Genomic DNA, 22626 nt, shown 5'->3' on the forward strand with positions numbered 1-22626 from the left:
TATTTACAAATGGATTTGGGTCGGGCCACTGCTCTTCAAACTGAACCTGTTAAGAACCGGGCCATCTCCGGCCAGGCCGCACTTAAAGCCCGGTGGGCCGAGCTCTGAACCGGCTGGCCCAATTCCCACCCCTAGGTATAACTTCGCTTGAACCATTTTAGTCAATAATTCAAACATATTTTTGTATCAATAATGATCCTAAATCATCACTAGATATTCATTTTTAATCTTAACGTTATTTATTATTTTCTATGTCTACTTTACTTTCTGGACCAACCACCAACACCACAAGCAGAAATGTTTGTTTAAGCATAGAGATTCATTTATCTCACTTACCACATAATGCTCAACTAGCTTGTTTCCTCTTTATTCAACAAATACAAATAAATGTTAAAACCTCAGTATCGATTTTGTTTTAGGGACATGTTTCGTCAAGATTTTTTGCATGTGGTAGTTGCAGTCAACATTTGATGCAAAATTTATGAAAAGTTGAGAGAATTTCACATGAAATTGACTTTAAGAGATGTGAGATTTCATTTTACATTGGAAAATTCTTGAAAGGTTTGTGAAAGTTACTGAATGTTTGCAAAAATTGCAAAGTTTAGCTTGAGTTGATGTGAAATTCCTTTTCATCGTGAGAATTTCACAAGCATTTAATGAAGTTTTTTTGTTTCTTAACCCTATTTTTGTGCAAACCGATGGTCCCCAAAGCTCTTCCTTCTTAGCAAAATTTTCGACAATTATTTTCGGCGACTCACACATTGGCGACTGTTTCAGCCAATCATTCTAATTTTTCTGTAAGGTCATTTTCCAGCTAATCATTTTTTTTTTAAAAGAAAAATAGAGAGATTTGTTCATGTTGCAGATATTCTATATTTTCATCCACATAAGTTTAGATATATGTTGTTTTTTGTGATGCTGATGATGTTTTCTGTGTTGTTTTTTATGCTCTATTAAACTGAGAGATTATGCTATTTTTAGATATATTGTGTTGTGTGATTATATTGTTTTTTGTGCTTTATTATCACATGATTTTTATGCTCTATTAAACAGATAGATTATGGTTGCTATTTTTACCATAACCCTCTACAGATTTATGTTTTGTGCCCTCCGCTGCCTACCAGCTTTTTTTACCATTTTCAAATTTATGATTGATAACTACAATAAGCTTGTTTTAACTTGTTTTAACTTGTTTTTTGAGTGAAGCTATTTTAGTATTTAACAATTGTTTGTGCTTCTCTTTGTTATTAGGTGCAACTCTGAAATGCAGACAATGGCATGTGATGCATTCTATCATGGTGCTGTAGGAAGCCGTGGATGGGGATGAATAAGATGTGGTTGTGGCAGCGAAGGGCCTCGCGAGGAAGAATATTTGGTTGCACAACATAAATGGAATTGAGCACCAACTAACCAGCCATGTGATTTAGTAATTTGGTTTTGTTTAGCAGCAACCACTTCATTCGACTGATGTAGTAAGCAAAATTGTCCATGACACATACAAGGATTGGAAGAAGGATTACCCGATGTTATTTGAATTCAAACCTAAAGACTGATACATTGGCGAAGAAGACATCGACACCTCATCCATGGTATCTGATGACGATGAAGTTAAGTTTCACACTGAAGAGGAGGAAGTTGGGGCAAGGAATCCGAAGCAAATTGTTGGAGAAACCCTTTTAAAAGAAGAAAACAAAATGCTAAAAGACTTGCTTAAGGCAAAAGACGCAGAACTCTGGAACATGACTGGCTTTATCGATAACATGGATAGAATCAACAAGTTATTGTCGTGCCTTAAGCAATATAAGTAGTGACATCAAATTTTTGTAATTTAATTGTACTTTGCTAGACAATTTTGCATTGTTATGTATATTATTGCAAATAAAGTGTAATTTAATTGGTCTTAACAATTATGCTAATTTGATTTGTATATAACAGGAGATTGGCTAAATAAAAATTAAATTGTGTAATAATTTATGGACTGTTATTATTGTATGTAAATTTGTAATTTAATAGGTGAATGTTTGACTAGTTTGAATTGTATATACCAAGTGGTTGTGTTTAACTAATTTCAATTGTACATGAAGTGTGTTTGAGGTGTGTTTGATGTGTAATCAAACTGTTTTGAAATGTGTTTGAAATGATGATTGATTTGTTGCTTTATATATAACATGAGTGATCGCACGTATGCTGAACAATTTGCAAGTATACATGCAAATTTCCTCATTACGTGCAAAATTTCACAAAAGGATAAAAAATTCGCACGTATATAAAACAATTTGCAAGTATGCATGTAAATTTTCTCATTACATGCAAAATTTAGCAAAAGGATGGAAATGAAACTAAAAAACTAATTGGAGAAGTCAATGAGCGTCACATTAGAGCAAAAAAACTTTCATAGGAATCACCACAAAAGGAATTTTGCATCAACTCAAGCAAAACTTCACGATTTTCGCAAACATTCAAAAACTTTTGCAAACCTTTCAAGAATTTTGCAAGGTACAACAAAATTTTGCATCTCTTAAAGTGGCTATCATGTGATGTTCCTTGAATTCCACAAACTTTTCATAAATTTTGCATAGAAGACTTTCACAAGTACCAATGCAAAACTCTTGACAAAATTCGCACGCTGAATCTTGCATCTCTTAAAGTCAACTTCATGCAAAATTTCATGAATTCTGAAACTTTTCATGAATTTTACATAGAAAGTTGACTTTAGCAATTATCACGTGAAAATCTTGACAAATTTCGCACTTAAGGGATTTTTGCAAGAGCTATAGCAATTATCGTAGCATAACTGCAAAAATCATGAAAATTTTGCATTGTAGGTGCAGCATGCGAATTTCATGATTTTCACATAAATATCATGTGAAATTTATTTTTAATGATATTTAACATGATCGGGAGAGTGTTGCAACGTAACGTGCAAAACTCAAGAGATCTTCACGTTGTAAGGGTAAAATGGTCATAAAATAGTAGAGAATATGCAAAATTGGACATTTGGTGGATTTTAAAATTTGTACGGCATTTCCCAAAACACATCAAATTTATGGTACAGTACCATCATTTTTTGTTTTTTTAGGTTGCCTTTATTCTGCCGACTTAAAATCATTTTATCAACGAGAGAGAGTAGTAATGATAGGATGTATCATGTTTCCGATGCACCTATTCCCATTTATCAGCCGTTGGATCACTTTAGATTAGTTGTTGGACGATGCCATTTCAGCTACTTCCTAAAATTTAAAAACATAATTTTTTAAATTAACCTACAAATTGCCTCAAAGGGGTTTGGCGTAGTGGGATTGGACGTAGGCCACTAGGCGGGTGGTCTAGGTTCAACTCCCATGGGCGTCACCCCTTATGCAAGCCGAAGCCTGGCGCACCGGGGGTAAGGGGTAAGCCTGGGGAGTTTTACACTGTCAGGACAGTGACAGTAAGTATGGCAGGCAAAGCCAGTGTGGCTAGGTCTCTGATCCTGGGGACGGTTTCTCCGTGTAAATATAAAAAAAAAAATTAACGTACAATTTAAAAAATTTAAGTTAATGACATCCCATATAACAAACAACACTAACAAGTTCACAGCAGTTGGAATCTAGTAAATAATAAAGGAATATTTTTATAAGCATACATGAAGATCACATGCACATATTAATTCATTCTTGCAATGGACTTCAATATGTATAGAAAAAAAAACATGCGAGAAATACAATTTTGCAAACTAGACTTCACATCAAACTACTTGACAACTTTGAAATGCAAGCTTACTGAACAAATGAACTTGAATTGCTGCACTAGAGTGCAGTTTTCAAACTGATGAAGATAACCATAACAATTTACAAAGGGAAACCATATTTGTCAATTAGCTTAGGTAAGACCACTCTTCCATCCGAAGTGCCTGACAAGTGACAACCAATGTCCTTCAACAGCTCACCAAACCCCAATTCAATGACCATGATTTATATTAAAATCCAAGATCACAGTTACATTAACAACAACCATTTGTTGGTGGTTGATCTTCGGGCTTATGTTTCAAAATATTTCGCTTCACAAGGGTGGATCCCTCTTCCAGTAGACTAGGCACATCTAGAATCTGTGGTATATCATACAAGCTGGTGTCTTCAACAATACATCATGACAAAACACACAAAGAACATCTTGCAAGAACAGGAATGAACACACACACACACACACACACACACACACACACACACACACACACACACACACACACACACACACATATATATGTGTGTGGAGAGAGAGAGAGGGTGATGGCAATATGTAAACTGGGTTTTTCAGTTTGTTTGTTTTTTTGACAATACAGAGGTGATCTACATGCATGGTTTCATATGAATAAGCTCTTGGATCATCTACATGTGGGTAGGATTTTTATAGTGTGAAAATCAACGGCCAAAAAATTTCATGAATATTCAAGACTCAAAAAATCATATTTTTTCATCAGAAAAAAATGATCTAGGTGTTGGTTCCTAGCAAATCGATCATGCCGAACTCATCTATGGGGTTGGTTTTGTAAAAAAAAAGTGCTTGAAAACCTCAAACACCCAGTTAGCATATTTTGGTCTGAATATTCTCATTGTCCTATATATGCATACATACATACATCACACCCAAAATTAATACAAAGGGTTAAAACTTAGTTAAACCCTAATATATGAGGGTTTTAAATTTAGATAAACCCATAAGCACACCCTCCCACCTACCATGCACATATATAATAATAATTTGTAAACTCTTAGACAGTTTCTTTATCTGACACTAAAAACATCCTCAGATAATGTCAAAATAATCAAATTGTGATTATGTTTATTTTTATTCTATATGTTTTCACTCTCTTTTTCCTTGTGGATAGCAACTAAGATTTCTTCAACTCAAAGAGTTAAGAAGATTGACTCTTATTTTTTACCATCTCCTTCCTCATACATCTAGTATAGTATCACAATATTACCGTGAAATATACACCATATGAAATTATCATGACTTTTTGAAAACAACATTAGACATCATGATATTATTATGATATTTCCACAGCAGGGGAGGTGCATTTCTGGCTATGGTCAAATATAAATCATAAGCTACCAAAAGATATCCAGAGAAGGGCCTGTATTGAAGTTGCTATTGCAGATTATGGTCTCATCAAATGCAGTTTGTATATCTGCATCCCTTGGTCTAGAATGCACATTGATTGTGCTCTTCTCTTTCACTAAATTTTGCAATGTCTATCAACTGAGAATGTCGCACATATTTCTGACACTGTTATGTTGAAATAAGGTGCATTAATGGAACCTAAAATGTAGAAATAAAACTAAATCTAATTCAAACATTTCAAATTATAAGATGTCTCTATCAGTATCACATTCAATGTTGGAATTTAAACAAGTCTTAGAAAATTGTAGAATGAATGAACCTCATAAAGTCCTCCATTAAATAATTTCTAAGGGCATCAGAAAGATTCCTCGTGAGAAAAATCAAATCTATGAAACGTGTGACAAAAATTTGTAAATCATATGTTCAGTTATAGAAAATCTCCTTTTCAAAAAAATAAAGAAGAGCTCTAGAAACAAGCTCATTGCATTTCACATGATAGTGTCATTTGTTACATATAGTCCCACTGGATCTTGTTTCTTGGGATAAATTTTAGCTACCAAATAACTCCAGACTGATGGAATACCTATTTTCCATGTCTAATTAGGTACATATAGTGTCCCTCAAGGTTATCCAGCTCCAACAGCCACCAATTCTTTTGTAATATGACCCTCCTTAGTTAAGGTTCTAATCATAGTCACCTGTATTCTTAAAGGTAATTTCTTGGGGAGGGTATTTCTCGGAGAGATTTTCAAAAGTTGATAAATCTTGGGAATATCTCAGGAGTTTAAAAATTGAAAAAAATATAAATAACAACAAAAAAGCTAAGAAAATAATAAGTTTTGCATTATTTTTCTTTCAAAAATATAAAGAAACATGTTTTAAAGGTTTTAAAATATAAAAGAAACAACAAAACAGGAAATGCAAACTTAAAATTAAAAATATCTCAAAAAATAAGGCAATATTTTGAAAAATATTGTGATATACTCCCAATATTATCGGCTACCTTGAAATAGCCAATAATATCACAATATTTTCAAAATATCAGCGATATCATTGATAGTGGTTCTAATATAGGGCTATAGATGCAATTCTTGGGTGTGTATGTCACTATAGCCTGTGCAAATCTATACCATGGTTTGGCAATCAGACTTAGGTAAGAAATTCAAAAATTTCAATCCAACAATATTAGAGTTTTTCAGCGAATAACTTTCATTGTAGACCAGAGAGTTAGATATTTAAACTTCTCCCAATCCACCCTCTGGGCTGGTCCCTTATACTCCAGTCAGGTTTCAGGAGGGCCTAATGTACACCCCAGGGTTCCCAAAGTAGAGGAGAGGGGGATACCTTTCAAGCTTTCATCAAAATAAGTGAATAAACAAGTCAATTATAGTATAAATTTACCCTTTTACTTAGATACATTTTTTTACTTTGAAAGTCAATTAAGTAAATTGATTGTTACACCTACAAGATAGTTTATTCCTGAAGACTCGGTGTGACTATGGCTTGAACAACTTAGAAATAATTTTCCAGTGATAACTAGGTCAACTCTAAAGACTGTCATTCAGTGTTATCTTTAAGCACGGGGGCAAAACTCACTAATCCAGTTTCCCAACCATCATAGAAAGTCAGTTCCAAGTCAAACTTCCCAATTTAGCAGTGCCCATGCTGTTTGAGACTCGTTCCATACATCCCTTTAAAAATGATGATATTATCATACTACACTATAAAACAGACAATAAAGTACCAAGAAGATTTTATGTAATACTGATAAAGTCTAATGGACTAATGAAGCATACCTTCAATGCAAGTTCTACAAAGCACTTCTCAACATTTATGCTATTTTTTGCACTGCATTCAAGAAACAAGCATTTATATTCTTGTGCAAGTGCAAGACCTTCCTCCCTCGTAACAGCTCTTTCACTTTCCTAACATGTACATCGAACAAGGTTAGTCACAAATCCCATAACTTATGAACAAAAAGGCTTCCTGTAAAAACCCAAAGTTGAAAACTTCAACAGAATTACACAGAATTCAAGACTAGATGCTAGCAGTCAAGAAACTAGAACATATGAAATTTTACAAAGGCCTACTGGTCCTCCTGTAACTTCTCAGGAATGAAAGCACAGCATGAAGGAACATAAATCAGAGGGAATATGGACATCCCAAATTCACCATCAAATAATTTTAAATGTATTCAGAAGATGTAATTTGAGGGCATCAAAGAAGCTCCTATGGACAGCACAATCTTTGCTTGAAATCTTTTGGACAGACTGAATGCAGCTTCAGCTTCAAATATCCATGAGAAAGATAAGATCATCAAAGATCCACTCAAGTTGTTAATTCCTTTTAAACAACCCTAATCCTTATTTCAAGCCAAACCATAAAAGGGAAACATCCTTGACACTTGCCAGATTAGTGTTGGTGCTAAAGAAAAAAGCTCCTTAATAAGAATAAATTGCCTAAAAACTAGCATAAGGTTAAGGACTAAAGCCTGAGTCCGTAACGACCACAACTCATACCTGTTAAAAAGAGCGTAAATATTTTTTTTCAAGTGCAGAAACATTCTCAGAGATCCGAGGCCTTTACAGTTAAAACACAACTACCACCACAAAAGATCTTATACTCATCTTTCGTACCAAACAAAACCAAACAAAACTTTATTTATTCAAATGTAAAGAGTCTGATACATAAGTAAATGAAAGTAAAGAAAGCAAAAAGAAAGTGAAGGAAAGAGTCACGCCGTCCTAAGAATCTGCCCTACAGTCGTGTAGTCCTCTCGTGACTCTTCTCAGAAGCAAGTTTTTCACACTAAGCATCTGAGGTTGCGAAAAACACAAAAAGTAGGGTGTCAGAATCCAAAAAATCTGCGTATGAATTCCTCTAATGAAACAAATAAGCATAAAAAACACAGATAAAATTCATACAATAATTTAGAGGAATGCATTTATGATAAATTTGTAATTCAATTAATCATTTATGCAATAGGGAACAATTGTTAAGCACGAGGGACAATTTAATAATCAATAGGAACTACAAGTTAAGCAATATAGACATTTAGCATACGGTAGAGAAGAAACATCATGCATTCATTAATATATCACAATTAAAGGAATAAGTAAATATGTATGATCTAATGCATAGCAGGAGTATGCATGATTTCAATGCACATGTATGAACACATTATTATCTTTAGTCAAGTTTTCTTTTTCATATGCATATTCCTATTAAATGCACACAATTTAAGTTTCTCTTTTTAATTACCGTTGTCCGCGGCTACACCAAACGGATAAAATTCTTGATGTCAAGTTAGGTTCCCAGGGTAGCTTAGTACACAATTTGTATTTTATTACTGGGTTTCAAACTTAACTCTCGACCGAAACAGCCTTCGGAACATTAGATCACTCATCTAATGTCGAGGACACCAGGGACCACCCATCCACAAGTTTCACTTTCTTGGTAAACCAAAACAATAGTTGTGTCTACACACCACCCTTAGGCAAAGTAGTGGACTCTCCCTAAAACCGTGGCTAGGAGAAGAACCTCAATATCGGGTTTAGGGACAACAACAACGCACACAGAGTTTTAGTATCCTCACGGTTTTCCCCAAACCGCAATATCCAAGATTGTCACACTAAAGAAGTGACATTAAGGAAACATAAATTATATTGTTCTTTACTTTCTTTTATCTTGTTATTAATTCATCTCTTTTACATTTGCAAATCAACATGCCAAGCTCTTCACGGGACCAAAGCCCGTGGCAACATGGAACAGTGCAATAAGAACAATAATAATACATTTGATTTTTGCAATGCATTTAACAACTAAAATAAAGAGCAATACATGCTCAAGGCTCACACAGCCCGGGATGATCCATTTGATCATCAATGCATTCATATGCAAAAATCGTCAATCGCATGCCACTATGCATTACCTTCACATGCCTTCCAATGCACATTCATATATGCAAACTTTTGAGATGTACATGAAATAATAATAATACTCATATGCATGTGTGCGCGTGCCTCTAGTCATGTTAATTTCATGCTTTCATTCAATTCGCACGCTCATGTCAAATGCATATTCAAATTCGCATGCTTATGTCAAATGCATATCCATGTCATATGTAAAGCTTTCACACAACACGCACTTTAATCACACCCGTGAGCACTCAAGTAATGGCGCACGTGCCAAATGCATCAATTTAATATATGCATAAACATATAAGCATAAGGTGCAACCTTGAAATGTGAATCTGAGTAAGCATGATATATCATATGCCAAAATGGTGAAACCGATTGTTCTTTTACATGCATTAATCTCCTAACTAACTGACTATGTCCACGTTAGGCATGTACTCGAAGCCAAGACTTAAAATGACATATTGTTTGTGCACATGTTACCTAGTTAAAGCATATGAAAATCCATTTTTAACATGCATTGAAGTACACAGTTAATAAAATCTGGAAATTTAGAAAACACACACACACACACACACACATATATATATATATATATATATATATATATATATATATATATATATATATATATATATATATATATATATATATTTTAACATGTGACCCAGCCGACCCAGTCAGCAGGGTCTGGCACACAGCCAAACCCCACCCAGCCGACCCAGTAGACTGGGGCTAACGCCCATGGCTCAGCCGACTGCAGGTCGGCTGGGCCCCAATGTTTTAAAACCTGTTTTTTTTTTTGTGCAAGACGCTGCCAGCACACAACCGACTGGCTGTGCCCTGATCCAGTCCAGCCGACTGAGTCGGCTGGGCCTGGCAGAGCACTACAGTGCACAGGGTGGGCCTGTGCATCACCAGCCAGAGCCAGACAGACAGGTTTTCACATAAATTTGATAGCAGTATATTAATATAAAACATGCTGCAACATGCGCTATTCTAGCATGAATGCAAATCGAAAACAAATTTCTGATTTAGCATAGGAATAAGCCTACAACAATACAGACCTCTAATGGTTTCCTCGTTGGGTTATACAGAGAAACATGCTTACCATTAAAACAGGTACAAAACGTGTCACAACTTCAATCTATATGCAGATTTCCCTATATTTTTCTTTTTCTTTCTTTCTTTACAATTTTTTTTCTGCTTTTCCTAACCTACCAGTCGACCCCACTCGGGTATGTCCGGCAGGCTCGGCAAACCCGGCAAGCCCAGGCCAGCTGAACTCGGTTCAGCTGGGCCTGTCATGGCTGCCAGTACCTAGCACGAGCTACCAGCACCCGCAGGGACTGGGTATTGCCCAGACGAACCCAGCTCGGCTGGGCTGCCAGCTGGTCCAGCATGAGCACACATATAGATTTTTTTTTCCTCTTTCAAAACGTGTGAGCATAGGCATATTTTCAATTAGTCTAGCATGCAGATACTCCACACTTCAAATATATATACTAACTACCTCCAGCTTGTATACGCAACTTAAACACTTAGATGCTCATGAGATGACACCTACAGCCTCAACGACACATGTGACACATGTGTTACCCGTTATTGCACCCCATTGCAATTATTATATATGCACCAAACCTAGACCAAATTTGCACATGTTATAAACATGGCAAATCTGTCCCGATTCAGGGATCCTCAAATACAAACATCAAGATATGTATTTTTCCCGAAATAAACTTCGAAAATAATGCAAATACATTAATCTTAACCATGGATCTTAGGGTAAACATTTAGATTTACCCTTTCACATGGATTTCTACCAAAATACAACAACAACAACTACGCCTTCATCCCAAAACAATTGGGGTCGGCGATATGAACCAAAAAAGAAAATCATTTTGGGTCTTCCACGTGAATACTGCATGGAAATCGAATCCATGTTCTTTTTCTCACTCAAAACAAGAGAGAAACCCGTATCATGTGAAGAAAAACGATGGTGGATGTTGAAAAACGTGGGTAAATGGTTGGAGATGGCCCAAACTCCTCTTCTTCCTCCTTGTTCCTCTCTTTTTCTCGCTTTATCTCTCCTCCTTTTTTCTTTTTCTTTCTCTTTTCTCTCTTTTTTGAAGTCTTTTTATAGGCCCTATAGGGGAGGATGCCCCCCTCCCCCCCTTCTCCAACCCATCTAAAAGGGCTGGAGAGAGAGAACTCTCATGACAATAAAACTCTCTTATATGAGTTTTCCGAAAATTTTAAAACTCTTCAGTTTGACTTTTCGAAATTTTGTTAAAAAAGAACTCTTAGTCTCTCAAATCTTCTTGAACTCTTCCATAGGTGTTTAAGGGCTCTTTCAAGAGTCCTAAACAAACCTCAAAATAAATTTTCGGAATTGCATTAAATTAATTCATTATTTATTTATTTAATATTAAATTACAAATAAATTTCTAAAAGTTTTCAAAAATTACCAAATTAATGTGGGAGGCTTCTTAACATAAATAAACCCCAATTTAAAAGATTTTTGATGAATTTAAAGTTAGAAAAATCGTTGGGCATGGATTTGGAACTGAATCTGGATCCAAGATCCAAATCCATATCCGAAATCCAAATGGGTTTTAAACTGGATCAAATCCAGATTAATATGGGTCTAAGATAGGGTCCAAATTCATATTAATTTGGATCAAATCCCTCAGATCTGGTCTGATCTAAGTTCGGATCCGAACCGACAAACTGCTCAATTTTTGAAAAAATGCGATTTTCGGCCCAATCGTAGCCCGAATCGAGAAAAATAAAATATCGTTGTGCTCAGAATTCCGAGACGCACTCAACGACATATTACACGAATATCAAATTCTGAAATTTCACCTAAAAATAACACACATTTCGCTTGAATTTAAAGGTCGAAAATAAACCTTTTTCTCACGTTTTAAGTGGCTCGTTTAGACCTAGGTGATGAGACCTGGTCCAAGCCCAGGCTCAAAAGCATCGATCTAAAATCGAGGTTCAAATGATTTTTCTCTCAGTGCACTTCCTATCAAGCTCCTTCCTAATAATCAAGCCACAATTTTCATGGATTTGAATCTCTCATGTGATGGGAGGGCACAACCTACCGATGTGGATTATCACTTTTTATAGGAAAATACTAAAATTCAGTTGCCCTGTATCTTGTGTTAAGTTAAAAGAGCAACCTGAATTTGCCTCTATCCTTTGTGAAGCACATATTTATATGGTTATGATTCAACATCTTACACCAATTTGTGGTTGATCTAGGAAGCAATGACTATTAGGGTTTAATTTCTTGGCTATATTTGCTAAAAGATATCCATGTCATCTTTGTAGTTTTTCATAACCGTGTTGGCGGATAGCCTCTGTTGGGATTCAAACCAGAGATCTTTGGTTAGGTTGGTGTGACTGGGACTGCACAATTATCATGGTAGATTCTATAATATCGTGTATTTTCACACTTAGTTAAATTTGAGATTTTTGGAAAATTTGGCTAAGTTCTCCTAGACTGATTTCGATGATAACAAAACTATCTAAAGGACTAATGGTTAAACCTTAAGTGTGCAGGGATTTTAACTGACATTAAGTGCAAGAAACATTCACATTTCAATGCCAAAAATTCCTTGAAAAAGTGTCAAAAAGATCACACTTTTAAATGAGGTGTTTAAGTAAAAATGTAAAGAGTTTACTGATTAAGTGTTGACCCATGGAAAGCATATGTCGACCCATGAAGATGTAAAGAAACGGCTTTGAATACATTAGGTTCAATAATGAACCATACACATACACATGAAGTGCGGATATACCCACTAAAGGAGAAAACACAAGCACATAATGTGCTAACACATAAACCCACGAAAGGAGCAAAAATGCATATAAGGCATAAGTTAATATTATTGAAGAGAAGAAGGGTGTAACACCCATTACAATGGAGCAAAAGCTCCTTTTTGGAGATGTAAAATACAAGGGGGAGACCCCTATTTATAACCCTTTGGAGGAGCCACATAGGGGGCTCCCAAAGGAGTCGTTGGGAGCCCCCAACGGTCACATTTGTGACCGTTGGAGGCTCCCCAACGACTCTTTTAGGGAGCCTCCCTAGGTGGCGCAAACCACAAAAAGAATAAAATAAAAAAGAAAAAGAAAAAGAAAATTACAATCACATTCCAAATGGAATATGCGTAAAAATAAGGAAATGGCTAAACTACCCCTATGACTAAAAATAGAGAAATATATATTTTATATATATAATTAGGAAGATACATATATACCATATATGTATATGTATCATCCTTTATATATATAAAATATATATATGATTACGATGATTGAATAATACATTTTAACACCCCTCCTCAAACTTTGCGTGGGGGAACGAAAAGATTGAAGAATACAAGAAGAAGAATCTCAAGGCTTCAAGAGTCTTGAGTACGAATGCCATTGAAATTTGCAAATGTCTTCTTCCAAAGTCTTTAATGGTGAGCATCTTTCATGATCTATCCAAGGTACTTCTTTTCCTCTCATTCTTCAAGATCCTGTGGAACAAACCAAGAAAAGGTCCAAGTAAAAGATATCTTTGCATTTTAATCAAGTGAAATATTTCAAACAAGATGAATTAACCAAAAATCATATCATATGATTCATCCAAAAGTAATGGCGCAAAAAGATATTCTATGCATAGTAAAAACACAATTATTTTATTTGAAGCACAGGATTTGATAGAACAAGATAATTACTTATGTATGCAAAATGATTTTAGAAAACTATTTTTCATAATCATATACCATGTTAAAGAGTGAGCGAAAACAAATTACAAAAATGCATAATGCATTCATAAGGTCCAACATTAGACAAACATAACCTCATAACGAGGAATAACATAATGGTCCACTAAGGGACACCACAAAAAGCCTACGAAGAGGCATAAGTTGCACATAATTTATTGAATGAGGGCCTAAAAACCATAATGAGCATATGCATATAATATCATGAAATGAATCAATACTCAAAAGAGTCATTAATGAACATGCTTCAATCATACTTTAGTCAAGTAATATTACTTGAGCTTACAAGATAGAAAGACAAGTGTTATTGATTTTAGCAATTCTTTTGAAAGCGATTTCAAGAAAGAAATGCTCAAGAGCATAAAAGGAGTGTATAAAACACAAGAGTTTCAAAAGGTTTTAAGTCCACTTAAGAGGCAAAATAATGAGTGTTATTTGAGTAGAGAACCTTACACATTTAGGAACATCTCACTCAAATGATTGCAATTATAAAAACGCATTTTGCATATCAAATATAAAAGGTGACCAAAAAATCAATTTGATTTTAAAATATGCATATTAATGATATGATTCACTTGTATTAAAAAACAAAATATGAATGAAATTTCAACAATAATTCATCTACCACAAGCAACTACTTCATTAGTCCTCCAAAACCCATAAATCAAGTGTATAAGCTACTAGATCAAGAATCATAAATATAAAGTCATTAAAGGCCAAAGACACACACAAAGGTGTGCAAAGGAACCTCTTGTCTACATGTAATAATACTTGAAATGAGTGCATCAACGACAAGAACAAGAGAATACACGCCAACATGGACCAAAAGCATTTCTTGTCTACGTAAAAATACACTCAAAACCAAGTATGTTCAGCTACTAGAACAAAAGTATCAAGCCAACCATGGGCAAAAACACAATACATCTCTTGTCTACATAAGATGACACTTGAAATGAGTGAAAGAAGTTAACCATGGGCATACATCTCAGCGACTAGAACAAAGACACAAATGCCAACATGGACTAAAATCACACACCATGGTGTGAATCAACGTGCCTTGTCTACATATAATAACACTCAAGACAAGTGTGTTCAGCTACTAGACCAAGAGAATAAAGCCAACAAAGGGCTACCAATACACAAAGGTGTAATAAAATTCTTGTCTATATATGATGACACTCAGATAAGAGTTATAAAAGGAGAAGACTTTTGAGGCAATAAAACTTGTACTGACAAACATATAAATAAAACCTTGAATCAATAGAACAATATTTTTTAAAAAGAATACCCATAACAATAACATTTTGGAGAAATATATATGTGAACATAATACGCACACCAAGAACACTTGAAACACTTGTGCTCAAAGCACAAAAACACGAAATCACAAATGTGCAAGTGCACTCATAAGATTCATAAACAATAAAAGGTTGGGCAATAATCCCGAAAACCTTGATTTTAATATACCTTAAAACATTTAAGGTTTCAAACACCATATATCCATCACATTTTATATATAAATAAGAGCATCCATAAAACCAATGGCCAAAAAAGGAAAAATGAGTGACACACTCATAATTAGAGATCATATAACAAATCATTTTAGAGTCCCAAGGTGCCCATAACTCACATCAACAACCATCTTTAATATGGCAAGTGGACAATCTAAAATGACATAACACAAGGTGCCCATAACTCACCTCAACAACCATTTCTAATATAACAATAAGGCCATACAAAAAAAGGATTAATGCATCATATAACTTGTGATGGATAAAAATAAATGTCATAAAAAGGCAATGAACACTTAGGGAAATTATTTTCCAAATATGTGATTTTACAAAGAGGGACGATTCAAAGGTCCAACATAATTAATCACAACAATATGCCTTATAACCATAAGTTTGCATAAACACGAAATTATGTTCAATCATGATTAATTCCTTAAAAAGAAGTCATTATCAAAAGACTTAATAAACATAACATGAAATATTTAAGCAATGTCATGTGTGAGAAAGGATTTGGAATAATCCAAGAAACAAATCAAGCCTTTATAATTTGCAATTATATGCATACCAAGATGTAAAATGACAATAATCTTAAATGTGCAAATTTAGGACATGTACCAAGATATTGCGGAAGTACTTACAATGATAAAAGAAACAATCTTACAAGTCCATTAAGGGACAAAAACAAACACAAGCCCTAAAAAAGGCAATATAAACAACTCTTATTGAAAAGAGAGAGAGAGAGCTCTCAAGCATTCATAAAGAGGTGATATTTAAAAAATCTCATAAAAACCAATATTGTTATTTTAAGAAGAAGCTTATAACAATCATGAAATCTTCTCAAAGAACATATACTCATAAGAAGATTCACAAGGATAAAAAGGCCTCTCAAAGATAGATCCAACAAAAACAAATCCCCAAAAGAGGGTACATATGAAAGGAAGATGGAAAACTTCATTAAAGTGGAGAAAATTCCAATAAAAAAAGGAATAATAGGATTGCGTTATGGCATAAATCTATAAACACAAATTCATAATATTATTAAAAACATATGACTTAATAGATTATAACCAACTTCTAATGTAATAAGTGTGCAATAACATTGATGAAGACCGTAAATTTTATAATAAAACACATTCTTGAAATTGATTTGAAGAATGTAAAGTAAATAACCATATTTCATGAGATCATTTTAAAACTTAATATAAAATGCCTTCTTAATCAAATATTGCTCATATGAAAAGAACTCATTAGGTAAGAAAATAAAACATTAATAAGGAATTTTTCATAGTTAATATATGTCAATCACACGATATTATGAAAAGCCTCATATAGGACATTTTTAGAGGATAAACACATACCTTTAATAAGAACCCACAATTATGATGAGAGTATGTGAGCAAAGCTACATATCTCACAAATATTTTTCTTTTAACATAATTTTCTTAAAAGACTTATTTTTCATATAAATAGTATTCTTACATCCAAAATTAGGTATAGATTCAAAAATCCCAATGGTCATATCCAAAAAATTCAAAAATTATCGACCCATTAGACCATGTTTTGAGCAATCACATATTTAATTATTCGAAAAACAAGTTCACCGGTTTTAGAATTTATCAATAAAAGACTTTCAAGAAAAGACATACAAAAAAGAATAATATACGAAAAAAAAAGGTTCAATGAAATGTTAAGAACCCAAAATCATAATGACAAAAGAGAACACATATGCAAAACATATCTTTAAGAAAGTTCAATGAAATGTTAAGAACCCAAAAACATAATGCACAATACTTAAAGAAATACAATGCATACCGAATAATTTTAAGAAACAAAAGAGCGAGATGAGGACTTCACCATTTTTCTTTAAACTTTCTTGAATAGCACGCTTCTCAATGCAACAAAGAGCAACTCGATCCCAACCTTGCTCTGATACCATGTAAAGAAACGGCTTTGAATACATTAGGTTCAATAATTGTAAAACCCACGTTTTTCAAAAACAAAAAAAAAATTCGGACCCGGGCCGGGTCGGGTCCGGACCCGACCCGGGCTCGCCTGCGATAGGGTTTCATAACCCGACGCAGGAGAGGTTTTGTTTAAAACAAAACCCCCCTGTGCGCCGCATCCCCCCACCGCGCCTTCGGCCCGATTGGGAAACCCATCGGGGTTTCCCCTTTTGTCGCCCCTCCCCGAGCTCTTTAAGAGCATTGCGGGAGGGGAGGAACGATGCCCCGCCCCCCCTTCTCGTTCCCTGCAGGCGACAACCTCGCCGGCAGCCCCGACCGACGCCTCCTCCTTCCCTGCGCACGCCGCCGACCGCCAGCCACCTCGCCTCCTCTCCTTCCAGGTATGCAGCCTCCACCTTCTCCTCCTCCCCCTCCCATCTCTCTCTGTCACCTCGCCAGGACGCCGGCAGGCGGCGCACGGCCTCTGCCGCGCCCTCCCACCTCCCTCTTTGCCCATTGGAAACCCGACAGGGGGCCTACAAGGCCCCTGTCGTCCACTTCTCTCTTGTGGGGGTTCGCCGGAGTGCCGGCAGGGGGGCCAATGGCCCCTGCGGCACCTCCTCACCCCTGTGGGTGATAGGGAAACCGACGGGAGGCCGGTTGCCCCCTGTCACCCCCATCCCGAGGCCCTTGCTGTCCCTTGATTCGTCAGGCAAGGGCTGGGGCCCCTGCGATTCCCTAGTTTTGTCAGGCAGGGGCCAAGGCCCCTGCCATATCATGTTCTTCAGGCAAGGGGGCCGAGGCCCCTGCCGTTCTCTATTCTGCGGGGTAGGGGTCGATACCCCTGCCCTTCATTATTCTGTCTGGCAGGGGCCGAAACCCCTGCCATTCTGAGCTGGCACGCAGGGACCAGTGTCCCTGCCACTTGTTACCTTCGTGAGGCAGGGGTCGAGGCCCCTGTCAGCTGTTTTGTCAGGTAGGGGCCGATGCCCCTGCCATGCGTGACCTTGTTTGGCAGGGGCAGAGGCCCCTGCCCTTCGCTTCCTCGTCAGGCAGGGGCTGAAGCCCCTGCTATTTTATTGTTCTGTCGGAAGGAGCCGAGGGCCCCTACCGCCTTGCTGTTTTCGGCAGTGCCTGTCGCCTAAACCTACCCATGTCCTCATCGCACCATTAATTAAATTAGCTTAATTAAATGTTTCGCACTCTTGCAGATTTACGCAACAGGTCTCGCTCGTGCTCTGCGACTCAACCCTCATATTATCCTCACGCGTAGGCGTACGCAGTTGCACGACATCCCAAGGTAGGGTAAAGTCGCACAAGGGGCAATAAGATCTAATTAAGTTGAAATAATTAAAATGTCTATGCTAGTTGTACTTAGATTTATACTGCTTTTGCGTGACTTATTATTCTTGTCTCCATGTTTATGAGTCGATGTACGGTTTTACTCTTCGAGTAGTAATTTGTGTATTTGCTTACGTGTTGAAGGTGGTTTCGCACTTTTTGCAATACTTATGCCCTAAGTTGCTCGCATGTATACTTGCCTGTACCTTTCTATGGGTGGATGTACAATTTCATTATTCGGTTATTATTTTGCGTAGTGTTTATGAATTTGAGGTGTGGTTTCGTATTTCTTGAAATACATATGCCCTTGTTTGCTTGCATCCATTTTTGCCTGCACGTTTCCTTTGAGTGAGGTACGACCTTGTGTCTCGTGTATTACTTATGACCTTATGTGTTTGCCTGTCTAAGTGGTCAATGTATGGTGTTGGTACCTCATGTATTACTTATGTGCTTTTCCCTCGATGTGCGGCATCGCAAGTCGAGAGATGTTTGTTGACATGTTATAACCTGCATATGCTCACACTCATGGTAAATATGTACTTACATAAATGTAGTCTTGTGCATATCCTGTTATCACCTGTTTTCAAAACACCAGAAGTTGCACTTGTGCACTATAGTTCTTTTAAAGAGGATTTCCTTCTGCAAACCCAGGGCTCTTCAAAATGCACAACTTTTGCAAAGTATGATTAAGTCTTGCAGGATTGCGAAGTCACATTTGGCCCCTCCCAAGTCCACACACTTGGGAGAAATGTTTTATAACCTTGACTCAAGTTGCGGCTCATTTTGAATAACCCCGATCAGGGGCATGAGCATATGAATGAGTGGGGTTCTGTTGAAGGACCCATTCTTTATGTATCAATCTAGTGTAACATGTCGATACTAAGATAAATTTTGGATGTAAGATTGATAGTGTTGTGTCTTGTGTGAATGACTTAATGTGGCATTATGGCTTTTAAGGATGAATCGTGCCAAATGAGCACTCCTATATTCTTTGAATTGTTATGAAGTTGTGTGTTGGGTATTCCTTTTGAGAAGCCCACAGACCTCCCTGGTTCAGTATGGCGTACTTTTAGACATGCACAACATGTTAAGTACTTTGTTGATCGGACGAGAGATCCGAGATGACCTTGCATCATGAAATATGAAAAATGTTGTTGAAGTGAATTCAAGATTTATCTTGTCAGGCTGTGTTGTATTAATTCTTTTGCAGATAACATCTGTTGGGGTTTCTTTTGTGGAACCATATCCCTTTCATCGTAGTCGTACTTATGACATGTACGACCGTACTTTTTGACAAGTACGTCTTTGTACGTTGCGATGATTGGATGAGTAGGTTGTGGCAACCTCGATGAGCGCAAATAACAAAATGTTGTGATCACCTAAATAAGTGATGTTTTCGCCTTCACCGGCAAGATACTCGAGTGGGTCGAAAGACCAGAGTATGTAGAATGAGTCTTCAGTTAACTACCCCTGATGTACTCATTCGAATCGCTGACTCCTGTCAGGAGAGAGGACAGGAAGGTACAAAACTTCGATGGACAGACCATTAATGGCAGTTACGAGCAAAAGACTCGGCTTCCCCAGTCATCGGAGTTAGGGGAATGAGACTACCATAATTATCCTAGGTGGTAGCTCTCCATGTTTGGGATGCATCCATTATTTATGCTGCTTTGGGGATTTCTCTCTTGGTCACCGACCGTCCCCTTAGGTGCGGACTCAGTCAGCTATCCGGGTTATCATAAAATACATAGCATAATAAACCCCCGGATCAGTATAGGCTGTTTCTAGAGTCGTGCCTTGTGCGTACCCGCTTGGCCAGTTAATATCGAAACATAATTTAAATCTGATCACATAATATGTTCAATCATGCACGTGTAAAAGTTATAGTGTACAACAGGTTCAATACTTATGGAATTGTGTGTGTGGTTGATGAAGCATTGTATTTTGCTAGTTAACTTTCTTGTGCAGCGCTTTGCTTGTAATAGTTAGCCTACTTGTGCCAGTAAAATGCTTGTAATAATTTTAACATTGTGTTCATGATAGTTGCTCTGTGAATCTGTTGAAATTAAATTGCTATATAATTGCCTGTCTACTTGACATATTAAATTATTCTGCTTAATTATGTTCTATATTGTCCTGTCTGTGCACCTACCAGTTTTTAGTGAAACTGACCCATTTTATGGGTAGGTTTTGGATAGGTAATACAGTCTGCGATGGCACGATGGCGTGATGAGAGCAAGATAGAGCTTTTTCCCTGACGTTTCGCTCCTGAGGACATGTTGGTAAATTTGGTATGAAGGGTATTCCAAAATTTCTCTTTTATTAAACCGTGAGTTAATAAAACTGTTTTAGTAAGCTTCTTCTTGGTTTCAACAAACGAATTCTCAATTATTGAAACTCTGTTTCTAAACCATTTGACTTCAATGGTTGTGCGGGATTTGACAAAAAGGAAAGTTTACGCTGTAATGTGCTCAAGATCCATTGACTTGTGGTTTTAAAAATATCATTTTCCGCTGAAGTATTATTTAAACTCTGATTATTGTATGATTTCAAAGCTTTCTAAACTTTTCTAAAAAGTTACAAGTCATGGATTTTTGGGGCGTTACAACTTGGTATCAGAGCGACAGGGAAAATAGTGATTCTTGACCATCCGACATCTGCATCGCTATTGATTTTGTTGTTTTGTACTTAATTTGATTAAAATATCTTGCTTCGATTTAGATGTCGTATAATGAGATGAGCGAGGCAATAAATGTTTTGACTGGAGCCGTTATGCATCTCCAATCTATGGTTCAGAACCTGAGTCATAGTGTGGCTTGCGAGAACACCTTTCAGGGTCAGTGCGATAAACAGATGGATAACCATCAAGTTACCCCTAATCTATTGTACCCCCGAAATTCTATTGTTTGCTCTTTCTGTGGTAACGTGGACCATTCAGGGAAGGAATGCCGCCATAAGCGAAAGTACGATAAATGGCATCTGGCCACACAAGGCTTGGAACAAGGGAAGCAAGTTAAAGATTTTCAGAACAAAAAGTCAGTTGGTAGTAAGGAAGTTAGCAAATGCCGACTTGCCAATGATATAATGCAAGGATCCCCATCTAAGAAACAAAAGCAAGGCAAAAGAATCAAGCTACATCGATCGTCTAGTCGAAAATGCTCGAAGTGTAATTATGGTCATCCGGGACAACAATGCCCTCGAGACACTGGAGGTTGTTTCTATTGCGGAAAGATGGGACATTTCGCCAGAGTTTGTCGCAAGAAGGAAGCAGATCTGAAGAAGCGAACTGCGAAGGAAAGTCAGCAACAACAACCCAAGTTGCCTCACTAGTAGCAATGAAAGTAGAGAACCATTTTTTATTTTCGTTATGACGGGTTAGGTAGAGAATTAGCAAATAGACACTTTAATAAGTTCGGGTAAGACTTTTTATTTTCCAGTACGGATCTTGTAGTAAAAGTTTATTAATGAAATTACGTATGAAGTTTGTTCAACCCAGACCCTTATGAGTATGATGCTTATGCAGGTAAATGACATGTTACGCCTACAACTGATTAGTTTTTGTGTAGTTAACTTGTTACGCCTACAAATGATTAACTTTTAAGTGGTTGACTTATACGCCTACAAATCATTAGTTAGACTATTTAGAGGAATGACACCTCACGACTACAAACACTTAGTTTTTATGATACATCACACCTACATAGCCGTGTTGTAGAGGGTTGCATTATGATTGGTTGTGAGAATATATCATACCTGTATAGCATGATTGGCGGATATCATATTGGACTAAAATATCTTGTAGATCTGTGCGTGTGTTTCACACTAATATGGTCGAATGCGATGTGCTTTGAGGTAAAATTATATATGCATATGATGGTACCATGATTTGGATGTCTTAGATGCATATAGAATTTGAATTCTGTGTGCGTAACTCGAACTGCGTAGAAGTTACGTATCTTGAGGTTTAGTAGATTATTGATATATACATGATCACATTGTATAGAACTCATACTTTGAGGTTAGATTT

General features: G+C 36.6%; 1 protein-coding gene across 1 annotated transcript in view; it reads right to left on the reverse strand.

Moving 5' to 3' along the window:
• Positions 1-3667: 3667 nt before the first annotated feature.
• The window catches only part of LOC149845616 (ras-related protein RABC2a-like), a 42371-nt gene continuing 23412 nt past the window's right edge, over positions 3668-22626 (reverse strand). Inside the window, exons 5-6 of the mRNA XM_089997679.1 lie at positions 6900-7028; positions 3668-4087 (exon numbers count right to left, since the gene is read on the reverse strand). Coding sequence (XP_089853805.1) covers positions 3983-4087; positions 6900-7028 — 234 coding nt within the window. The 3' untranslated portion in view covers positions 3668-3982. The remainder of the gene's footprint in view (positions 4088-6899; positions 7029-22626) is intronic.

The sequence above is a fragment of the Nuphar pumila genome, chromosome 2 (genome assembly GCF_984573655.1).
Source record: "Nuphar pumila chromosome 2, dmNupPumi1.hap1.1, whole genome shotgun sequence".
Classification (NCBI taxonomy): domain Eukaryota; kingdom Viridiplantae; phylum Streptophyta; class Magnoliopsida; order Nymphaeales; family Nymphaeaceae; genus Nuphar; species Nuphar pumila.